Genomic DNA, 25,263 nt, shown 5'->3' with positions numbered 1-25,263 from the left:
CCGATTGGTCAATGTAAACAAGACGTATTTATTAGTGTATAATACATGTGTAACATGCATCCTTAATTATGGGAAATTAAATTCTGGAAAAATATATCTGTCGTATATAAACATTTCAGGCTGTCAGCATAAATCACAAAATTTACGATCTTTCAACTCTGTTGTTTTTCACCAAAATAATATTCTAATAAGAGACCCCTATTTCATATTTTGAGAGTGCCCTGGGCGTTTATTATGTTGAATACAGTAAGCAAAACTGACACAACTATAGGTCATTATGCAAAATTATAGAAAAATTATATATCGACCATAACATGGTTTAAATCCGACAAATCACTCGAATGAGTTGAATCCAGAAGTAGAATCCAGAGATTCTCATAATTTCGCCATTACAAGGAAAAGTTTGGAAATCCCTTCTTAGCATTCATTATGACCAGAATGACTGCAAACTTCATCCAAACCAACGAACCTCACTCATGACTCATTGTTTGTTGCTGTTGTTACCATGGTTACTGTAGACTTGCATGTCTCATTCTGTCACTGCTGATAACTATGCTGCTTCATAAACTGTATTGACAGTTTCATTGAGATGTCAGAATATATCTTTTTGTCAATGCTCCTGCTCGCACCTTGAAGCAGGGCAGTGACAACACATTTAGTCCTGCTGTCTTCAAATATTGGGATCCTTGAGGGGTAGTGTCCATTTTTGCCTTAAGTTTTATAAGTTTGAAATGATAAACCTGAAAACAGGTTAATAACTGTTTATATATTTCCCCTGTACAAAGTGTGAACAAATCATTATGAAGCTGACATGCCGTGAAATAACTGAAATACTGTTCAAAGCGGTGTTAAACCTAACTCACTCACTCGATGTATAATCCTTTATTAATTTTATGATGAAAATTACTGTTTTCTGTTTACAACGTGAGCTCATTTTGAAACTGAAATTGATCATATAGTGTCGTGGGTTCATGGCAATACTTATTTGATCACTCTTTTACTTGCTTTGTCTGTTGGGGGCACGGGTGGCCCAGTCGTCTAAGGCGCCGCAATTCACTGTGCAGAGTTGCGTCTTCTGGGCTGATTGTGGGTTCGAATCCCGGTTCACCCTGATTATGTTTCTAGGTTTGTCAGCACCATACCTGTGCTCATGGGTTTCATCGAAGTGGGAAATGTCTGAGACCTGCATCACTTCAGGCTTTTACCTCGATCTTTTACTGTGATCTGAGGACACCTCCCAAGAAGGTCAAGTCATGTACACCCTGACCCAACCAACACATCTAAATGATGGATGCAATGTGTTGGTCAGATTTGGCTTTATTTTAAAACCACCTTACTTTGGGAATTTGATTAAAAATAGAACCCCAATATATCCTCCATTGTACTCTCAGTTTGGTGTGTAAATGCACAAACAACAGAAAGTAAAAGCACAGCTTTTTTTTTTTGCATTCTGAGATTCCCAGTTACATTTGATTTTGAGATACAGAAATTGGATATGCTAGTCTGAATGCTTTGTAGCGAGAATTTAGAGGCCTTGAAGCTAATATAAAAAAAATCACCTGTTGTGACCTATGGACGACTGGTGTTCTCAAATCTTTACACAGAGAGCTATTGTATCAGAGTAAACAATCTAATATTGATGAGATTGAGATTGACAAATATGATGTCAAGGTTGCAAGATTGATGTGAAGGGAGGTATTAATATTTATGTATATTCATTCATACAATCATGAATAGATCAAATATTATTTGAACCAAGTTATTCATTTGATTTATGAGAATTTAGAAATCCGTAATGTTGATAGTGTAAGCTCAATTGCATGGTAGTTTTGAACACATGGATATAATAATATATTGATTGTACTTTTCAACACTAAAATGTTTCTCTGTATCTTGAATGATAAAACATCTGTCAGATAACGTTGACAGATTTGTCTGGACAAATCAGTAAGAATATAATGGATGTACGTTTTTTTGTATGTGAGATCCAAGATTGAGATGTATAAAGGCCGAAGGTCATGTGGACTGCTTGCCATGTGATGTGCCAGTGTACTGGCAGATAGGATGCATTCAATGTGATTTGTTGTCTACTTCCAGGAGACAGCTGGTAGTGTTTACATTACTATTCTATCTGTGATCTTGTGTTCTGTGTATTGTGTATGTATAGTGTTATTTAAGTTTCTTGGTCATGAAGTCTCCATGTTGAAGATAATGAGGATGTCAGAGTTGATTTCATACCCACAATCAATTTCATGAAATTCTCAGTCTACTAAACTACATTTTATATTATCTAGTGTATATCTCCATTCTATCATTATAAATATGTCAACCTATTCGCTAGCTTCATCTTAAGCCAGATTTGAATGTGATGGTAAACATAGCCATCCAATGAAGTTACACTTATGAGGTGGAGGAATCTTGTGCTAAGTTAGTGATGAGAGAGATAAGGTAAAATAGTTACGGAGGCAAATGGGTCCAGTTTATCACTATATGATGAAGATATAGTGCGCTGGGTAATCAAGGAGGGCTATCAAATTTATTTAAATTTTTTGTTAAGGCGTCATTTCACAGTTTGTCTTGACACTATTTGTCTTGACACTATTTACTCGATCTTTTTTTCCAGGTCAAATGAAATATTGCAACAGTGTCAGGCTATTTGTGAAATGTGCAGTCTTTAGGGTGGAGGTGTGTACTGAACCCAGTGCAGATGAATAGCGTTAATCACGATGATTCAATAACTCTTTTTCTCCTTTCCCTCGTTTACCAGTTTTTACAGAAACCACCACACTCTCTCTATAGACGTTTAATCACATCTAACTCTTTCCTCCTCTTCAGCAACCAACTCATGACCAAGAGATGTATAATATTGCCTTATTTATATGTTGAATTTCATTTGTTGTGTGTACAAATATCTCCATGTATGCCCTAGGCATTGTGAACTGCACCAGAGGTAGGTTTGCTCACTGTTATTTATTTTCTGTATATATAATAGGATCTTATTTGCATAACATGTAAAATATGTACATAATGTGATTGACAGCATGCCACACATTGCGAGATGTATTTCATTTGTATGACAGATACGTGAAATGGTGTTCCTAATGTCTGGAGAACTGCACAGTATAGTGTGTCAAATAGTGCTAATGGACAAGACTTCTGTCTATGCGTGACCTGATCAAGACAAATGTTTCAAATTCAGGATTGTCAGTGATGTGTTTTCTTTGGGTGGGAACTACAACGCTACCCATCTGTTTGATGTACATTGTTTGTGTAAATGTGACTCACATCCTTTTTCGAAACAGGCTTTTGTTTAAATGCACAGCAAGTTGGAGCTACTGCAGCACTGAGCTGAAGAGACATGGCTCCTACATGGCTCCTACATGGCTCCTACATAGCTGCAAATATTCTGTCAACAAATAAAATAAATGTTCAGACACTGTTGTTGTGTTATCTTTAGATAGCTCCAACTCAGGTTAATAGATGCATGTTTATGTAAACTGCAGATTTAAATATCAGGTCTTAAAATCTATCTGAAATTTGTTGCCAAATTACAATAGTGGAAACAAAACCTGCTAAATTTTATATAAAAACTGTTACTAAGGAATAGTGGTAGCTTTGGAGGCATTATGGTGGTCACAGACATAAACTGACATCACATTCAGAGGATTATTTTAGAGATGTTTTCATTTGTAGCTCTATCTCACTCACTCACACACAGTAGATATATATCTATCTGTCGGCATAGATTACAGCTTGTGTAATGTACTTCAGTCATTAGACTTGGAACACCTCATGCAAATTCAGCAGATTGTCATATAACTAGGCGGTGTGAAATGAACATGGAACAAATATTTTTTCCCATATGATTTCAAGGTTTTCTCTTTCAATAAGCAAGTCAAGGAATGTCCATGTTTCTCACCTGCACAGCTTCAGGTTGACCTAAATAAGTTGTCATGTAAAACACAAAGGCATCTGCTTCTATGGTTTAATGTCGTGCGCAAGATGATTGCACTTAAATAACGATGTGTGTGTGTGTGTGTGTGTGTGTGTGTGCGCGCGCTTGTACTAGTTCGGACTTATGTTGATTTAAAGTGCTAGCCCACTGAGATACCATGCCACAGTTTAACATGAATACCCTACTTTGACACAGTATACTGAATCTGAGCTGACCAGCCCTTGTTTTAAGCCCCTTAATGCCAGGCGCCAGACAGGGTAAGAACATACACCATCTTTTAATGCCTTTGGTGTGATACGGCCATGGACGCTCTACCAATAAGATAACGGAGGCGGTCTCTGCTTCTGTTTAGACGGTGCTGACTGCATGTGCACATTTCAAAACTGGAGATGTAACAATCACCTGATCACCTGTCACCTAATATGTGATGCATTTGCAACATCCACACCGTGTCCACCTCTGAAAAACATTAAAATGTATTAAAAACAAAGTGTGTCAATTGTCAAATTCGCACACAAATACTATCTGTTGCATCAATATAAAACAGGTAAAGATGATGTAATTTTCTTTTGAAGTTTCCTGCGAGTGCCTGGTCCTAATGGAAGCAGCAAACATTGAAAGTTTAACTCTTGGTTTGCATGCTTGACCAATAACGTATCTGTTTTCTGACATGTCTTAGTTTTGTGTCAATGATCAGCCTCATGCAAGCAAAATATATTTTTGCGACTTTATGATCCAAAACCTTGTTCAGGTCCAAACACTCACACCGCCTCTGTGGTCTAGTAATAGAGCGTCCGCCCAGAGAGTGTGAGGTCTGGGGTTCGATCCCTGGCCACATTATACCAAAAGACGTTAAAAGATGGTACTTGTTGTTACCATATCTGGCGCTCAGCATTAAGTACTGGTCGGCTTGGAGTCAGTATACTGTGTCTGAGTAGGGTATAGATGTTAAACTGCGGCACAGAATTGCAATGAGATAGCACTATAAATCGGCATCAGTCCGGACTAGTACAAGCAGCCACATATGTTCATGCTCGTCGCTATAGAAGTGCAATAATCTTGGTCGTGTTAAATCCAATTTCACCTCACCTCACCTCACCTCACCTCACCTCACCTCATGCTAGCATTCTTGAGCAAGGAATAAAAACAGAACAGACTTGTATTCATTTATATACTTTAATTTTTGGATTAAGTACACAATAATCCCCAGCCATGATATATTACTTCATTTTCCACATCATTATGTACAATGTACCTTAAATAATTCTCCTACAGAGCATATACTATGTACAACTTTGAAAATACTTTTATTGAAAGACATATTATGGGATGCATTCAAACAGACTGTTATTTTGATATGCCTTGAGAAGAAATTCACCAATGCTACCAATAGCAACTTAACACCATGCTGCTTGAAAAAAGGAGTGAGCTTGAAAACTAGTGCAAAGTAAAACTTACGGCAACATTTCTGGGGAAGCTTACCCAGCATTAGTCTTAAACATGAACACAAAATTTCCAACAAGAAAACAAACAGCAAGCTAGAAAGGAAAATAAAACATAAAATGGAATGCCATAAGCAAAATATTTACTAAAAATGACCTAAGCAGACAAAATAAATAACCCCTACATCTGCGACCAATGTCATTCATAAAAGCAGAATCACAGGCAAGATTTGTATGACTAACAGATACATGGCGGATTTGTGTCATTTATCCCTCATCACGACACGCGTTCTAGACCGTGTACCGGTTTATAAATTCATAAGCAGAATATATTTCATGGAAGAGGAAATTGACAGGACACACTACCCAGATGTGGTAAATATGTAAAAATATGACACATCATTGTCCCACTGTGTGGAATAAAAGTACTGATTACAAAGTAAGATTAGTGTCAGGTGGAGAATATAAAGTCTGATAACACAGAGTATGTAATAACAGTGGAATTGGTAAGTTATCTACAGATGTTACCATGTGTGGGTGGCAGCAAAAAATACAAAAATGGATTATCAGCTGATTGGGACATGAAAACCATAAATGGGAAACATGTTGGGCCCGATCCACAAAACGGTCATCTGTTACCCAATAGAGTTCAGACAATGGCAGTGGTACGAACCCTTTGTGGCTTAGATTTCTATGTGTTTTCTGTGAGTGAAGAGAGACAAATGGAAGGTGGGGATTTGTGGCAGCGGATGTGAAGTAAAACAAGAAACATTCCCTCACACACCTCAACACAACCGACCTATCTACATATTTACACGCACACCAAAGCACCACTGTACTGATAGATATTCATATCCTCCCACCTGGTCTGTTGAACACAATGGAATGTGTACCAACTGTGTAGTTTACATCATTTTATATGAGAGCCAGTTTGGTGGATGAGTTGTGTAAAGGGTAAATATCAAAACCCACAGATGTCCCCTGACAATGTGTATCAAAATGTATGTACTTAATGGACAGTGGTACCATTAGTTTTGTCAAATGCATGAAACTTCATATTTACATGTTAATCAATGAAGCAAACCCATGACCTTCCTATGCTGCAGACACACACTTTATTATTTCCAAACAAGCATTCAGTATGATCCCTCGTGACGTTAAATCGTATCCTATTATGTCCCAAACAGTCAGCCATAGATCACATTATACATCCACAGTGCTAGCTCCCAATGTGCGGGTGTGATCATTATGAATGTAGAGATGGTTCGGCAACACTGTTGACCACACATTCCACAAAATATCACAAAATCACCTCAGTTTCTTCAAGGAAACCGAGAATATTGTCCTGTACATGTATCAGCATGGGGTCCATCCCACGATAAGATTTCTTGTATTGACCACCATTGGCAATGTCCCTGGGGTCTCCTACAAGTCCAGGACAGCAGGACGGCGCACATTGTGGGAATGTTGAGTTGGCCTTCCATACAAGTTGATGCAAGTATGACACTATTGTCTCAACTATCATCACATAGTTTCCAGCGAAGCCGCATGGCTGATAATGTAGATGTCCATTTTGGTCTCCCATACATTTCAGGTCTAGATGATTATGTCGATATCCCCATACCATCTTCACAAAGCAAGACACCGGCTTCACAATATCTCCACGAAAACTTGCACATAATCTGTCCCTACTAGACCCTCATATCCTCTAAAGTTTGACACATTTCTCGGAATACATATGTCCCCACTGGTCTTTCATATCCTGTATAGCTTGAAACTTCTCTCGGAATACATATGTCCCCACTGGTCTTTCATATCCTGTATAGCTTGAAACCTCCCCGGAATACATATGTCCCCACAGGTCTTTCATATCCTGTAAATCTTAAACTGTCTCTTGGAATACTGGTCTCTCATAAAAATCCTGTGAAGCAGGACACCAGGAGGATGTGCAGCAGGATGAAGTAGGCCCAGATGACAGTCCGTATCCCCGGGCGCATCCTCATCACCTTGGTCAGCTGACGGCTGGAAAAGGAGAAGTATTCCCTGAAGAGGAATAAACAACAACGTATGACAGACACAGGCAGAACATGCTGTTACACAAGCAGCTACAGGGAGGGTGGGAGGGAGGGCAGCAGTGAACACTAATCCTCAACTGTCCTGGACCTCCATTCTATTGTGATGAATACCCTGGACCCATTTGCAACCACAGATTCATTTTGATGCATCATACATCCCTTGAAATTACTCTCATGTGCAAGAGAAATTGTGTTCCATGATTCTGATATGAGAGATGAGGCGGTGATGTAACAGACAATGCTATGGCTGCAAATTGGTCCGAGGGTAAAAATCATAGAATGAAGACGTACTACCCTGGACGTCAGAGGATGGTGAAACCTTGGTGTGTACCATACAGTCCCACGTGAAAAATTAGAAATATTCAAGTGTCACTTCGTTTTCAAGTACTTTTTACCTGGTTGAAAGCTCTGCCGAACCAAAATTTTAAACGCGATTATGTGGAATAAAATGAAAATCATAAATTCTTTTCACTACATCCAAAGACTGTTGAATAATTACTGTAATTAACTATAACAATGTCTATGACATAATTTAGAAAATTATTTCTCTTATTCTCGCAAGAACAAGTACAAGACTGACTCACAGTAATGAGATCATCTACACAGAGAAGGTACTCGCCAAGGTTTCACTTCACTAGCTGGTAACTAGAGAGGTTGTATGAACACAGCACCGTTATTAGTATGACACATAATACAGGTCACATATGCACATAATCAACTACTTCCATGATACAACCTACAAGGGAGAAGTCCAAAAGTGAGTGAGTGAGTGAGTGAGTGAGTGAGAGAGTGAGTTGTCTATGTGATTTATGTTTTTCATCCAACATCGAACGTTTGATCTTCTGCCTTACATGTTTTCATTACACGGACTGTGTTTGAGAGTCTGGAGCTTCTGAAGTATGAAGTATGATGGATGGCGTTTCAATGTTCACCAAACATCTATTCACACTTCAGTTGGAGATAAGTGAGTATATATATATATACGGAGTTGGTGACAATGAATGGTGTTCTATGCATAGACATTGACCACATAGATCCTGGGTTAGAATAGGCCTCTCACAACTGGACAGTGATTGATATCATGAGCTTCAATCTACACACTTAGTACACTTGAGGGAATACATTTAGTCTCATGCAGTCAGCAATAGTCCAGCCATGTCAAGGAGGTGTACATGATCTAGAGACTTGACAGCATGAGAATGAGAGGTACAATGACATCCAATGAACCAGGTCAACCATTGTGATACCATGCTGAGAAACCATGCCATGTCTACAATGTCATACCATGTCTACAATGTCATGCCATGTCATACTATGTGATACCATGTCATACTATGTGATACCATGTCATACTGTGTGATACCATGTAATACCATATGATACCATGTCATGCCATGTTCTACTATGTCATACTATGTGATACCATGTAACACCATGTCATACCATGTGATACTATGTCATGCCATGTTATACCATGTTATACTATGTTATACTATGTCATACTATGTCTACTATGTCAGACCATGCCAGTAAGTCTAGGTGTGAAACAGGTTAAAAGATGGCTTACTTCTTCATCCTGGCCCATCTGCACATTCTCTGACAGTAGCCCATTCCATGACGAGCTGAAACATAGCAAGGTGTCCGCTAGTACACACTGGCTTACAATGGCGGTGCAGTGTCTTATTCTAATCATTCCAAAACACGAACAGAACAAGAGAAGAACATTGTGTTGCCAGCTTTAAAAACCTGGAAATGTAGGCAGATCTTCTTCATGACATGGATACCTTGATCAACCAGTATTTCATAAAATCACACAAAGTGAGTACATCTTTTATAAGGAATTTGTTTCTAAATGACAACTACTGAAGAAAATGTCTAGGTACTTTCAAATACCATGATTAATGATTGAGGTTGCAATGTTTCAAGTATTCGCAACTCACAACATTCTGAATAAGCACAAAAGATGCTGTTAAATACATCTCTAAGTGAGTGAGTTTGGTTCAATACTGCTCTGAACTGTGGGGTCAAAACCCAAAGTGGTGCAGATCTAGACATGTATAACACACGACCCTGAGTACGGTGTTGACAAATGGAGGGACATAATCAGAATGTTTTTTGGATTCCAACTCAGCTGATCCTGGCACACAAGGGGACACAACAAATCATATCCTCCCTGTAGTGAGTGAGTGAGTGAGTGAGTATGGTTTCATGCCGCTTTTAGCAATATTCCAGCAATATCACGGCGGGGGACACCAGAAATAGGCTTCACACATTGTACCCATGTCGAGAAGCGAGCCCGGGTCTTCGGCATGACGAGCGAACGCTTTAACCACTAGGCTACCCGACCGCCCCTATCGTCCCTGTAACTGAGATAAGGATGTCAGCTGGTGTTGTGATTGCCACGTAGCTTTAACTGTTAGCGAGCCCCTTAAGGACAAACCGTTGCTGACATGAAGGATTCAGCTGAAAATCAGAGAAAGCCAACGACACAACCAATCAGCATTTGCTGAGGACCAAACAGTCTTCTTTAGTCAAAGACGTGGTCCTCAGCCAATGCTAAGTTGTATAGTAGCTTATTCTTCCTATGCCAGCAGGTGATGGAGTTGTGCTTTACACCACTTTGAACAGTGCCAGCTTGATGTGGGGGGAAAACCTGAAGTGATGCTGATGTTTATCCCCTCCCATCCTCTGCACTTACTCAGCATCGTGTTGACCTCCCTGATCCTGGAGTCCCCCTCCTCCTCCATCTGGAGATGGACCTGCAACACAACACAACCATGTATAGAGGACCTTCCTGTAGAGCTTGCTGGGCCTCATGTCACACCCAGGCATATAGAAGGTAGTACTTGTAAGGACGGTCTAAGGCCTGTTACTTTTATTAGCAGCAGAAAAGCCCCCAAAAATTGAATAAATAAATAAATAAATGCAATCTGAAAACATATCTTGAGGCCGACTCTCAATTACAAATAGGTGCTAACTCAGGAATGCATAAGTGATGTAATTTGTAATTGAATTGAATTTTGTGCCAAAGTTCTTGTAAATAGTTTCCAATTTGTCTTCATGGATTGACCCACTAGCGATAATCTGCAAGGGAAAACAGTTGACCCCTGAAAGTAGTACTGTATGTTACATAAACGTCGTGACCACAAGGACTACAATGATGTTTAATTTTGTCTGCTTGAATGGTCTGTGTGTGAAATTCAGGGGGCAGAACACAGGCATCCACGTGGGCACCCACCTCCTTCGTGTTGGCCTGTATCTGCAGGTGTTCCTGCAGCTCTGTCAGGGTCTTCTCGATCTGTGCGCTCCGCCCTTGTTCCACGGCCAGACCCTGCTCAAGCTTCTCAACAGACTCCTCAGCCACCCGACGAGACTTCTCCGACGCTTGTAACCTGAAGACGGATGGATCCAACATTTATTGTGTATTTGGGATGTGTCATCATGTATCTGCCTCAGTTGTCATAGCTACATGGAGTGAGTGAATGTTATTTTGTGCCAGTCAGCTGGATGATTGTTAGGATGGACATGGTCTGGGTAGGATGACGCATCATGTGAGAGTGACACATTGTGACCACCAGTTTCTCCTTTTAGTTGTCTCTGGCAACAACATGAGGTGCTGGATCTCCATTATCCCCTATAGTTATTGAGTAGATGAGTGAATAAAGTAACTCATTACTCATTCCAGTAACATTCCAACTCTATCACAGCAGGGAGGCACAAGAAATAGCTACACACAATGTACCCATGTGGAATCAAACCAAGGTATTCAGTGTGACGAGCCATCGCATTAACTGCAAGACTACCTCACCGCTCCATAAAACAGAACAGACTCATACACAAGACAAAGTCAAACCTTACCACACAAGAACAGATGTGAACACTCCATACCCCATTACACAGCAAACAGATCGACACTGTGTCAGATCAGCTGCTGTACATATCACCCACTTCATATACTCAGCATATTCAACATATACCAGCATGTGGTTTTGCACATTCAAGTTTTGTTTGTTTGTTATTAAAATCACGCTCAGCAATATTCCAACTAGTGGCCTGTAGATAATCGAGCCTGGTCTAGACAATCAAGTGATTGATATTGTGAGCAACGATCCGTGTTGTCGGAGTAATGTTGATACGCTATCAACATTGTCACCGAGCGTGGTCACCCTATATAATAAGACTCCTTGTGGAACAAGCATAGATTGCTGAGGATCAATTGCAATCTGGAATCCCATAATTCAAAATTGGTTCTATCGTAATTCAGCCATGACGCATACCTCTTCCTGAGTTCCTCCACTTGAGCTGGGTCAGCAGCTTGATGAGGAGCTGCTGTTGCTGCTGTTGTTGATGAAACTGCTGCTGCTGTTGTTGATGAAACTGCTGCTGCTGTAGTTGTCTGGGCAACTGCTGCTCTCTGCAAGGCCTCATTGACTGCCTTTTTCTCTAAGTCAGCCACCTAGAAACATGACAAGGAAGGTCAACATTAATAGTCTTACTACTAGTTACTGGAACAAGTTTTCAGTTAGGAATCAAGTCTTAAAGATAGTTAGGCCAAACTTTTTTAATTTTAAGTTTCATGGATTTATTCTAGCTTTTCCATAGGAGTTTGGTTGAAATAAAATTAAAATAAATCTCAATTATTTATTTATTCATATGAAAGTCATTCTGTCATGGAGTTAAAACTGCAGGTGGCCTTTTGAATCCCATTGTACTCATGTGGGGAATAGAACCTGGGTCCTCGGCATGACGAGCCAACGCTTTAACCACTAGGCTACCCGACCGCCCCGGTGTCATTAAGAGAGGAATGCTAGTGTGACTTACATATATACTACTCCACTCTTATCAGGGATATTCTTATCTTTCAATGATTCTCACAATATGTCAAAGTGCATACTTCAACAGAATGACATGTCTGGTTATCCCTATCGAAAGTTGAGTAGTCTATTTAGGTCACATGACCTGTAAGATCTTCCAGCCTTGCGATGGGTTAATAGACTTGCACAAGTCTCTAAAGCACTTTCTATTAGTTCAAATCATAACTTCTTGATTATATAAATAATAAGAACAAATTGTCCCTAACAGAGACTATTGTCCACATATCTAGACTTGCCTATTATAAGGGTAGAATTACTTTAGACCCATGGATTTATCACTCAGCACAGCCGTGGAGCAAGGCTAAAGGCAGCGTTAGAAATTGGCACTAGTCCTGTAGTCCTGACCAAACTGCCCAATAGTAAAGGTATCCTAAGGACTAGTAGAAATTGGCCCATTTTCAGGGTTTTGCTATATGTTATCATTATAAGGACTAGTGGACAAAAACTGTAGTTTCTAACCCTGTAAAGGGTTGATGATGACCTGTACAAGTGGTTACCTTTGTCTGCGTGTTGATGTGAGTCTGGTAGAGAGAGCGGTACTGCTGCTGCATGGCCAGCCACTCCTGCTCCTTCTCCCGCAGGGACTTGGACAGCTGCCCCAGCTGTGTGTTCAGGTACCCCCGGTCCTCCGCCAGCTGGCTCACCTGGGGACAAAACAACCGTCAGTGTCGCCAGTTGCTGCACATAGGTAGGGAGTCTTTGTTTGTTTGTTAACACCGCACTCAGCAATTTTCCAGCTATACAACAGCCCTCGGTAAATAATCAAGTCTGGAACAGACAATCCAGTGATTGACATCATGAGCTTTGATCCATGCAATCGGGATACGATGACATGCATCAACCAAGTCAGAGAGCCTGACCACCCGATCCCTTTAGTCGCCTCTTAAGAAAAGCATAGTCGCCTTTTACGGCAAGTATGGGTTGCTGAGTTAGGAAAGATTTAGCATAGAGTTAGCATAGAGTTAGCATAGAGTTAGCCTACCTGCATGGCCAGCTGCTGGCACCGGGACTCCCTCTGCTGCAGGCTGTGCAGGGCCTGGTTGAGGTCCACTTGCACCTGGTTCTTCTGCTCGATGGCCTGGGAGAACTGCTGCTGAAGCTTCTCATACTCAACCTGGAACTTGCTGAGTTGGTTGCCCCCGGCCGTTGCCACCTCCAACTGAGACCGAAGCGTGTTGATGTCAAACACTGCCTGCTGAAGGCTGCTCTTTGTCTCATCAAGGTCCTGCTTGAGTTTATTGTTTTCATCAGACTGAACGAATGACTGATCTTCTAGCTCGTCGACCCTCCTCTGGAATGTTTCCTTTTCTCTTGTAAGATGTTCCCTCTGTTCCACGTTGAAGCTGATTTCCTGCCTCATGCTGCCCATTTCCCGTATTTTGTCATGAAGTTCTTCAATCTGCTTCGCCATATCGCTGTTGTCTCCTAACACAGCATTGTATTGTTCACTGAGTGAGGAGAAGTCCGATTCAACTGAGGCCATTGTACTGAGTCTGTTGTTCATGTCTCCAATTTGCCTCTTCAGGGAAACATTTTCTGTCTGAGCAACATTTAATTCATCCGAAATTTCCTTCACATCCTGCTCAATGTGCATCAGGGCTTTAATCTTTCGATTCTGCTGATTAATTTCTTCTTTCAGATTCTTACTGTCTCTGTCCATATCTTCAAGATCTGTCTGGGACATCCTAAGTTCCGACTCCAGTGATTCCATCTCTTGGAGTTTCAGAGACAATGAATCGACCTCAGACTGTATCATCTCCTTGTCCACAGACAATCGCTCACATTCATCCTGTGAAGCCTTCAATTCATCCTGTGAAGCCTTCAACTCATCCTGTGAAGCCTTCAACTCATATTGTATCCTTGAAAATTGTTTCTGTGATTCAGTCAGTTCATCTCTGGTCAACTGAAGATCCTCCTCGAACGCTGATGCCTCTTCCAGCTTCCAGTTCAACCCATCAATCTCATCCCTGAGGTTCTGATTCTCAGTTCTCAACTTGACAAGTTCCATGTTGTTCACCTCAAGCTCATTCTCAAGAGCACTGAGCTCCTGTATCTTCCAGTTCAGTGCATCCACTTCATCCTTGGAATCTTGTCTCTCTTTCTTGCTGGTTGTCATTTCTGCTCTCATATGCTCAATGTCCTCCACAACCTGATCCCGCTCAGCTTCAAGATCCACAACCTTCTTCTGCAGTTCTCCCAAGGAGCTCATTTGTCTGCTCATGTCCTCAACTCTCTGACTGAGGATCTGTTTTTCTCTCCTAGAATCCACAAACTCATCTCTCATTCCCTCAACCTCCTCCTCAAGATGTTCCTTCTCTGATTCCAACTCGGCTACTTTCTTGTGCAGGGTCTTCAACTCCTCACTTTGGCCACTTGACGTCTTGACCTCCTCTTCCTTCCTACTCATCACAAACTTCACCTCCTCCACTTCCTTCCTCAGCGTCTTGTTGCCATCTTTTAAAGTCTCCACCAAGGCTTGGAACTCATTATTGTCTGCAAGTAACATGTCATAGTGTGACTGAAGATCCTGCAATTTATTTCTCAAGCTGAACAGTTCTTGTTCTTGAGAATCTGAGTCTGATACAGATCGCTGTCGTGTCTCAGTTTCTTTCATGAGTTCAGTTTGTAAGCTCTGGATGCTTTCCTTATACCTCACAGAGTTGTTTTTTTCAAGATCTTCTGCAACTGATAGATCAACTTTTAGACGATTCACCTCCTCTTGAAGCTGGGCAATGTTCAAACTGGATTCTTCTTGTACATGTGCTAATGTAGTCTGCACTTTTGTCAATTCATCTTGCAAATAAACAACCCTCTGAGATTGTGAGTCATTTGATTGTTGAAGTTGAGAAAGTCTTGTTTCATAATGTTGCCTCATGTCCTCCTCCTTCCCTTGACATGCTTGTAGCTCAGTCCTAAGACTGTCAATCTCCATATTCACGGTCTCAAGTTTGTTGGAATCATCTTCTGTGGAGGGGAGATTTTGCAGTGAGGCAAGTTTTTCTTGAAGCTTGGCAACTTTCTGAGCCTCCTCATCCCTTGCCCTCACAACCTCACCAAACTGAAGTTCATACTGTTCTTTAATAGCATCCTGCTTTTCAGAACTCTGCTGTTGCTCAGAGTCAAGTTCAGATTTTAGCCTCTCTTTTTCTGACTGAAGTTCGATGAGAGAACTTTGCATAGATGAGTTGTCATGATACATTCTCCTGTTGTCATTTTCCATATCGATTAGTTTGTCCTGAAGATGCTGCATCTGGTCCCGAAGATGTTTCCTCTCCTCAGCAAATCTATTTTCCTGGTCTCTCGAACTACCATCTTGGCTGGCCAGCTCACTTTGCAATTTATCCATGTCTTTTTGCAGTTCTTCATTCTTGATTTTGAATGCTTTTAACTTCACTAGCATTTTCTCACATTTCACTTCAGCTACCTGTAATCTGTTCTTCATCTTCTCATGTTCAGTTTGAAGTATCTTATATTTTTCCTCTGCCTCAGTGGAGGCTCTGTTCAACTGCTCCTGATCAGGAGCTGATGTTTGTCTCAGTGTCTCTTGTTGCAACATTGGAGCTTCAACACAGGTCACCCTCTCTGCCACTTCCACAACATCAGAAACAGACTTGACCGGAATATGTTCTAGTTGATGTTTCAGACTTTCTTTTTCTGAAATTAGCTCCTGCACCTGCTGATAAAGTGTCTTATTTTCACTAAACATCTGATCACATTCTACTTTCAGTTTGTTATATTCATTTCTGGTCTCTGATTCCCCAAATTGAGCTTCAGCAATACTTCTCTCAAATCCTTCACACTCCCCTTGAAGAGATTCAACCTCTATCAGCAGCTCTTCCTTCTCCTGAGTGACCTCAGTCAGTCTGGCATGCAGTGAGTCATGGGCATTCTGTAGGTCATTGATGGTGGACTGCTTCTCAGAAATGAGCTGATGGATCTTCTCCGAAAGCTGGACTTGTGAGTCAAATTCAGCTTTTAAATTGTCTCTATCAGCTTCAATGGCTTGTTTTTCAGAAAGTGCATTGTCAAGTTGGAGTTTGAGGCTCTCTGCACTTAAACTTTCATCAGTTACTTCCCTTGCTTCTATCAGCTTCTGATTCTCTTCTCTAAGAACTGCTATCCGAGTACTCAGTTCCTCGACCTGGTCTTCATACCCTTCCAATTCCTTAGGCACACTTTCAGAGGATGTTTCTCTTGATGAGCTGAGATTCTCAGCTACCTGCTTTTGCTCAAGCAATTGGGTTTCTAATGAGGAAACAGAAGTTTGTAAGAGACCTGCTGCCTCAACCAAATGACTATTTTCTTCTTTCACTCGTTCAAGTTCAGTCTCTTTTGCTTCAAGAAGTCTTTGACAATCACTTAATGACATCTTGGATTCATTTGAATCTAATTCCGGATCCACTGATATGACCTGTGTTTTGAGACTCTCCACATGTTCATAGCTTTCAGCCAACTGTGATGTTAACTTAGCTACATTCTCTTCCTCAGATTTCAGTAATTCTGTCAGTTTCAAATTCTCCTCCTGTAAGACAACTCCCTGTTGGTTATAGGTGTCCACCTGGGCCTTGTATTCCTCCACTTGAGATCGAACAGCTTCCAGTTCTGTCTGCAACTGCTGTTGTTGAAGCTCCTGGTTCTCATCTCCCTTGCTCTCCTGTGTTGAGGCTACCAGCTGCTGCATTGCCTTCAGATCGGCCTGCAGCTGCTGCAGTTCATCCTCTTTGCTGGAAATGTCCTGTTGAGATGTGTCCAGAGTTTCCACATACCTTTCAAGGGCTTCCTCTCTAACTTTCAGAGCTTCTTGAAGATTCTTAACAGACTCACTGACTGAGGCCAATTCAGCTTTCAGAGCATCTTTTTCCTCATTTATCTTCTGATGTGAATCCTGTAGTATTTCCACAATATGGGACAACTCGGTCACCTTTATTTCTTTCTCTTCGAGAATGAGTCTATCTTTTAAGAATCCCTCTTTTTCAATCATTAGCTTCATTATTACATCTTCCTTCTCAGATACAGTCTGTTTGTGGAAGTCAACAGCTCCTTCAAGTTCCTTCATGGTCTCACCCATTCTGTGCACCTCAATGTCCTTCTCTTGCACAGAACCATTACTTTCTTCCTGCAGTCTGTTCAGCTCTTCTTGAAGCTTCTCATAAGCAGCCTTCAGTTCCTGCGACTCAGATGCCATATTATTCCTTGACCCTTCCAGTTCATCCATCTCGCCTTGCTTTTGCTTCAGCTGCTGTTCTAAATGGTGTGTGCTTTCTGTGAGAGTCTGAACTTGCTGCTGAAGCTGCTGAGTGTACTCTGTGTAAGTCTGCACCTGGTTCTGAAGTTCTTGCATCTGTTCATCATGTTTAGCATCAGATTCTTCTTTTGCTCTCTGTACCTCAGACTTAACAACTTCTTCCTCTGCCATTGCTTTTGCCTTCTTCTGTTCTTCCACCTGAGATTTTGTTTCTTCCAGTTTTGTATTTGCTTGATTCAGCTGGAATTTAAGTTTCTTAGCAGTGGCCAGGGCTTTCTTCAGGGTCAGTTCCCTGTCATCATAAGCCTTCTTTTTCTGTTCAAGCTCTGTTTTAACACTCTCCATCTCTGCTGTGAGTGCAGCAGTCTGTTCCTCGCCACTTGACAGCTGAGTCACCCTGTCCTCCATCTCCTGCAGATTCTCCAAAAGTGATGCCAACTTTTGATCTTTCTGGCCAATCTTCTCAGTCATTTCTTTCACAATGTTTTGAGACTTTTCCAAACTGGCCTGGAGATTCACAATCTCATCTGCTTTGTCTTGCAACTGTTGACTCATCTGCTGGAGGGCTTCAGTCATGTGCTGCTCCTTGTCTGAGGATGAACTAGACAGCTGTTCAACAGTGGCATTGGAAGTCTCCAGCTGAGACTGCAGACTTTCTACCTTAGCTTTCCAGGCAGCATTGTCTCCATTTAGCAACTCCACTTCTGACACCAAACTAGCAACCTGGCTCTCCAACTCACTTCCTTTTGCTTCCATTGCCTCAGTTCTCTCTGCCACCGCTTCCTCTCTCTCCAAGGAACTACTCTGAAGCTGCTCGACAGCTGTGTTTGCCATCTCTAATTGTGACTGCAGGTTTTCAACCCTTTCCTTCCATGCAGAATTATCCCCTTTGACATTATCCACCTCCGACTCCAAACTGGAAACCTGGGATGCTAACTCATTCGCCTTTGTCTCCATGCTCTGAGCTCTTTCTATGATCTCCTTCTCTTTGTCGGAGGAACTGCTCTGAAGATGCTCCACAGTTGTGCTTGCAGCCTCCAGCTGTGCCTGTAGACTCTCGACCTTTGTCTGCCAAGCACGGCAGTCATCTTCTTTCTGCTCTATTTGGGTCTGTAGACTCTCCACCTGGGTCTGCCAGGCGCGACAGTCAGCTTCTTGCTGCTGCAGTTGGGTCCCCAGGTCAGCCATTCGTGAGCCCTGGCTGGTAGATTGGGATTCAAGTTCTGAGATTCTGGTCTGCAGTTGCCCCTTCTCCTCCTCAGCATCATCTAGCTGGGCCTGCAGTGTTGTGGCTGCCTCTGCATACGTCTGCAGCTGTTGGTTCAGTTCTGACAAAGATTGGTTAACTGTGGCCAGCTGAAGAGAAGAATACCAAACAATTAAAGATAACGTTCTTTCATCCAATTCTTTTTTTTCTTTTACATTGTAACACGTGAATGAGACACAGTCAGCAAGCAATATCATGGCAGACAATACGTAATGGAGTTTGGACCAGGCAAACCAGTGATTGATAGCATGAGCAACAATCTACATAATCAGGATATGAAAATCACGAGCCAGTCTGATCAACAATGCCAAGCTGCTTTTTCTCTTTATACATCATGATAAATAAATTGATACAATGATAACATCCTTATAGGATATGGTGTCTTTAGACCCATAATAATGTATAAACAGAAAATAAATAATAGGTCCAATGCAAAGTAACACTAAAAATACTTTCTAGCACATATCATCATGAACAATTGTCAAAACAATATTTGAAACAAGCCTGACCAAAATTGACCATTTGGATCAACAGCAAACATACATAACTGTGGTAAAATATAACATGGTTAAACAAACAAAGAACATTCACCTAGGGAAAGGCCTGCCTAACTATAGATCTTAGTACTGTATTAATTCTACTTTGACATTATTTGTCTGTTTGTTCTTTGTTGTTTTAACACTGTACTCAGCAATATTCAAGCTATAATACTGTAAATAATCGAGCCTGGACCAGACATTCCTGTGATTGACATCATGAGCATTGATCCATACAATTGGGATACCATGACATGCATCAACCAAGTCAGTGAGACTGACCACCAGATCCTGTTAGTCGCCTCTTACGACAAGCACAGTCACCTTTTACAGAAAGCATGGGTTGCTGAAGACCTATTCTACTCCGGATCTTCACGGGTACTTTAGCATTACCAATTCTACCATTTGTTTTAATTATCCTCAGTTGAGACGCCTGTTTATTTATTGAATACATCTATCCCAGCAACACTAAGACTCCAGGGAGCATTACCGTTAGCTTAATTAACAGTGTTTGCTGGTGATAGAGACACAATTTTTATTCCCTGAGAAGCCAACAACATTGGGGTCATCCACAGCACATTTGTTACACTTACTTTTGAACCCAAATTGTGTGACTGGCAGGTGCTACCTGTAGGTCAGGACATGCTTACCCTAATTGTGTGACTGGCAGGTGCTACCTGTAGGTTAGGACATGCTTACCCTAATTGTGTGAATGGCAGGTGCTACCTGTAGGTCAGGACATGCTTACCCTAATTGTGACTGAGTGAGTGAGTGAGTATGGTATTACGCCGCTTTTAGCAATATTCCAGCAATATCACGGCGGGGAACACCAGAAATGGGCTTCACACATTGTACCCATGTCGGGAATCGAACCTGGGTCTTCGGCGTGACGAGGGAATGCTTTAACCACTAGGCTACTCGACTGGCCCTACCCTAATTGTGAGCGAACACCTGATTTTCTGTGATACGTTCACATGATTTTCACACCTATTTTGCCTTTTCATGCCCATTGGAAAATGTTTTGGTAAATAATCAAGATTATTATATGGTTATTCTCTGGCGGGGATCTTTTATATTTTCAGAACATCAAGTGATCGATTCTGTTGTTGTAAAACCTGAGGTACAATATATTTTTGGGGTATTTTCTGTAACAGATTCCTGGAAACATCCCAGTCTCTTTCACAAGAGTATCCAATGGTGGACGCTTTATAATGTAGACTTCCAAACAAATCAATTATTATTTATACCAGTTTTACCAACTATTCATATACCTATTGAAATATCACACACTTCCTGTAACTCTTAAACACCAATGCTCATAATAAATAATAACTGATCATGAATAAATGATCAGCCCTCAAAATATTCTCTCCTGGCCTTGAACATGTTAAACATAGTGAACTGTCTTGATGCCTGGCATCGGTGTGATGTACCAGTGGCTAGCATCACCTTGGACTTCATTAAAATTGTCTTCGTAGGAACTCTTTGTACTTGTTGGCAAATAACATCTTTGATCCTAAACTACCTTTGCAAATACTTATAATACCCCAATGCCCCATTAAGGCCTCAGGCCTGTTCGAGACACAAATCAGATAAGAAGAATGTAACCGCATCTGAAGAACTGTTCAACACAAGTTTTTACAGTGGATATCTCAGATATCTTTTGCATATATTCCATGAATATGCAACAGCTGCTGTATTCAGTCCTTCCATTCCCTCAGATATCCAGATAACATCTGATCAAACTTATGCAGCTAAACCTTGAAATAATATTCCCTCAATATCCTATGCCTGTTATATACTACTCAAATGAAGTTAAGGATCACACGATTCTTTCATATTATGACAGTTAATCTGTCATGGTATGACACTTAGTAATATGAAGATTCGGGGAATCCTTAGCTTCTTTTGAGTGGTATGTTCAATCAGCAGAAGTTTACAGCTCCTCATACAGATGCATAATTAAATAGCAAGAACCCTCACAAGACAATCTTAACTTCATCATCAATATCTAGAACCCTCACAAGACAATCTTAACTTCATCATCAATATCTAAAACCCTCACAAGACAATCATAACTTCATCGATATCTAGAACCCTCACAAGACAATCTTATCTTCATCATCGATATCTAGAAAACTCACAAGACAATCTTAACTTCATCATCGATATCTAGAACCCTCACAAGACAATCTTGACTTCATCATTGATATCTAGAACCCTCACAAGACAATCTTGACTTCATCATCGATATCTAGAACACTCACAAGACAATCTTGACTTCATCATCGATATCTAGAACACTCACAAGACAATCTTATCTTCATCATCGATATCTAGAACGCTCACAAGACAATCTTGACTTCATCATCAATATCTAGAACACTCACAAGACAATCTTATCTTCATCATCGATATCTAGAACCCTCACAAGACAATCTTATCTTCATCATCGATATTTAGAACCCTCACAAGACAATCTTAACTTCATCATCGATATCAAGAACCCTCACAAGACAATCTTAACTTCATCATTGATATCTAGAACCCTCACAAGACAATCTTGACTTCATCATCAATATCTAGGACCGTCACAAGACAATCTTGACTTCATCATTGATATCTAGAACCCTCACAATACAATCTTAACTTCATCATCGATACCTGGAACCCTCACAAGACAATCTTATCTTCATCATCGATATCTAGAACCCTCACAATACAATCATAACTTCATCATCAATATCTAGAACCCTCACAAGACAATCTTATCTTCATCATCGATATCTAGAACCCTCACAAGACAATCTTGACTTCATCATCGATATCTAGAACCCTCACAATACAATCTTGACTTCATCATTGATATCTAGAACCCTCACAAGACAATCTTATCTTCATCATCGATATCTAGAACCCTCACAAGACAATCTTGACTTCATCATCAATATCTAGAACCCTCACAAGACAATCTTGACTTCATCATCAATATCTAGAACCCTCACAAGACAATATTGACTTCATCATTGATGGCTTGTCATGAAATAGACATAACCCAAACAAACTCGAGTCACATTGCATGCAATATAGGTCACTACCTACTGCCATATCAATATATACTGTCACATTGATTATAAATATAATCCACATACACTCACAATAAAACACTAGCCTTTAGAATAGAAATAGATAACAGCTATGGCCATTATAAACTCCGAATCAATAGAGCATCCCTTTCTCAGCCTATCACTTAGATTATTGCTTTTTTGAACACATAAATTGTACAGCTATTTCACTGAAACATAGTCCCCATGCAATATATCCTTCTCACAGTGAAATAGCCTCCATGCAATATATCCTTCTAGGAGGGAAATAGCCTCCCATGGAATATATCCTTCTCACAGGGAAATAGCCTCCCATGGAATATATCCTTCTCACAGGGAAATAGCCTCCCATGCAATATATCCTTCTAGCAGTGAAATAATCTCCATGCAATATATCCTTCTAGGAGGGAAATAGCCTCCCATGCAATATATCCTTCTAGGAGGGAAATAGCCTCCCATGTAATATATCCTTCTAGGAGGGAAATAACCTCCCATGCAATATATCCTTCTCACAGGGAAATAGCCTCCCATGCAATATATCCTCTCACAGTGAAAAGACTCCCATGCAATATATCCTTCTAGCAGGGAAATAGCTTCCCATGCAATATATCCTTCTCACAGTGAAATAGCCTCCATGCAATATATCCTTCTCACAGTGAAATAGCCTCCATGCAATATATCCTTCTCGCAGGGAAATAACCTCCCATGCAATATATCCTTCTACTAAGTTCTAGCACCACTGATCCTCCCTCTATACAACATACAAAATAACATACACACCACTAATCCTCCCACTATACAATATACAAAATAACATACACACCACTGATCCTCCCTCTATACAACATACAAAATAACATACACACCACTAATCCTTCCACTATACAATATACAAAATAACATACACACCACTGATCCTCCCTTTATACAACATACAAAATAACATACACACCACTGATCCTCCCACTGTACAATATACAAAATAACATACACACCACTGATCCTCCCTTTATACAACATACAAAATAACATACACACCACTAATCCTTCCTCTATACAACATACAAAATAACATACACACCACTGATCCTCCCTCTATACAACATACAAAATAACATACACACCACTAATCCTCCCACTGTACAATATACAAAATAACATACACACCACTGATCCTCCCTCTATACAACATACAAAATAACATACACACCACTAATCCTCCCACTATACAATATACAAAATAACATACACACCACTGATCCTCCCTCTATACAACATACAAAATAACATACACACCACTAATCCTTCCACTATACAATATACAAAATAACATACACACCACTGATCCTCCCTTTATACAACATACAAAATAACATACACACCACTGATCCTTCCTCTATACAACATACAAAATAACATACACACCACTGATCCTTCCTCTATACAATATACAAAATAACACACACACCACTGATCCTCCCACTGTACAATATACAAAATAAAACACACACCACTAATCCTCCCACTGTACAATATACAAAATATCATACACACCACTGATACTCCCTGTATACAACATCCAAAATAACACACACACCACTGATCCTCCCACTATACAATACATGAAATAACATACACCCTTTCTCCATACTATACATATACATCATAAAACATACACATCACTAATTCCCTCATCCAGTTCCAAAGCCATACTAACCATACATTGTCTATGGTATCAAGGAAGCAGTGCCCAACATTGATCAATGTAGAAATGTGGCAGTCAGAGGACATCCACAGTCTGTAACATGTCTACAAACCACCACACGAGACTACACCAAGCTGTCCTGAATTCACACCACATTACATCTGTATCCAGCAGCCAATCTGTTCAACTGTTGTATTGATTTCTGTACCAGGTGTTGCGTATTGTAAATATAAACTGACAGCTCTGAATACCTAGTCCCCAATCCACTTGACATGGAAATTGTAACCATTCATTTCAGTATTACCTATTCATTCACGTTAGAAGTACAAATCATTCCTGGCATTTAATTTGGAAAACTAATCACTTTTAATGGTTCAATGCATTTCATTAAACCAGACTGAATTTAATGTAAGTCACTGTCCATGGAATTCAGAGAAGTTAATTTTTCATTTGAGTCTCGGTAAGGTGTTAAATATTTGACAAAACATCTGACTGTTGTTGGTATATCAAAAGTGATTTGTTGATATTTTTTTTTGTAGTACCTATTTAGAATTACATAGATAATAAAAGCACTTTAAATCATCAACTGTTTTTAGCAAAATGACCTCTATCATTAATTGAATGCAAAATTCGTTATAATCAATAAAAAGGTTTAACAGCTCAAGCTTAAATGTTTGTTTGTTGTTTAACGCCACACTCAGCAGTATTCCAGCTATATGCCAGCAGCCTTTAAGACAATCCAGTGATTAATATTACACGCTAGGAGTTACAACCAGCACTTAGCACTAAGATATCTTTGTGGAACGAGTTCCTGGAACCCTCACAACATATATTAACATTACCACTAACTTGAACAATGAAGTGCACAAATATAATTTCTCAGAAAAAGGAGTTTGTTTCCTATTGATGACATAACAGGACTAAACAAGCATGCTGTTAAACGGTCTCAGTTATAAAATCAATTTCCCCAAAAAACAAAATGAACCACAACCAACTATGTCAATATTGGGAAAAACAATATAAGTTTCAAATATTCATATACATCTATGAGTCAATAACT

General features: G+C 40.3%; 1 protein-coding gene across 3 annotated transcripts in view; it reads right to left on the bottom strand.

Moving 5' to 3' along the window:
• Window positions 1-5,671: 5,671 nt before the first annotated feature.
• The window catches only part of LOC139473674 (nuclear anchorage protein 1-like), a 38,727-nt gene continuing 19,135 nt past the window's right edge, over window positions 5,672-25,263 (bottom strand). The window contains exons 3-10 of one of the 3 annotated variants that reach the window (XM_071256375.1): window positions 13,329-18,947; window positions 12,844-12,990; window positions 11,841-11,928; window positions 11,750-11,807; window positions 10,711-10,864; window positions 10,171-10,231; window positions 9,040-9,094; window positions 5,672-7,440 (exon numbers count right to left, since the gene is read on the bottom strand). In XM_071256375.1, coding sequence (XP_071112476.1) covers window positions 7,308-7,440; window positions 9,040-9,094; window positions 10,171-10,231; window positions 10,711-10,864; window positions 11,750-11,807; window positions 11,841-11,928; window positions 12,844-12,990; window positions 13,329-18,947 — 6,315 coding nt within the window. In that variant the 3' untranslated portion in view covers window positions 5,672-7,307. Of the gene's footprint in view, window positions 7,441-9,039; window positions 9,095-10,170; window positions 10,232-10,710; window positions 10,865-11,749; window positions 11,929-12,843; window positions 12,991-13,328; window positions 18,948-25,263 lie in introns of all 3 variants that reach the window. The other 2 variants (XM_071256374.1, XM_071256376.1) reach the window with 2 other exon arrangements.

The sequence above is a fragment of the Haliotis cracherodii genome, unplaced genomic scaffold, assembly GCF_022045235.1.
Source record: "Haliotis cracherodii isolate W230 unplaced genomic scaffold, xgHalCrac1.p SCAF_3, whole genome shotgun sequence".
NCBI classification, from domain to species: domain Eukaryota; kingdom Metazoa; phylum Mollusca; class Gastropoda; order Lepetellida; family Haliotidae; genus Haliotis; species Haliotis cracherodii.
The sequence above is the reverse complement of the archived record's forward strand: the minus strand, read 5'-3'. Positions and strand labels throughout refer to the sequence as shown.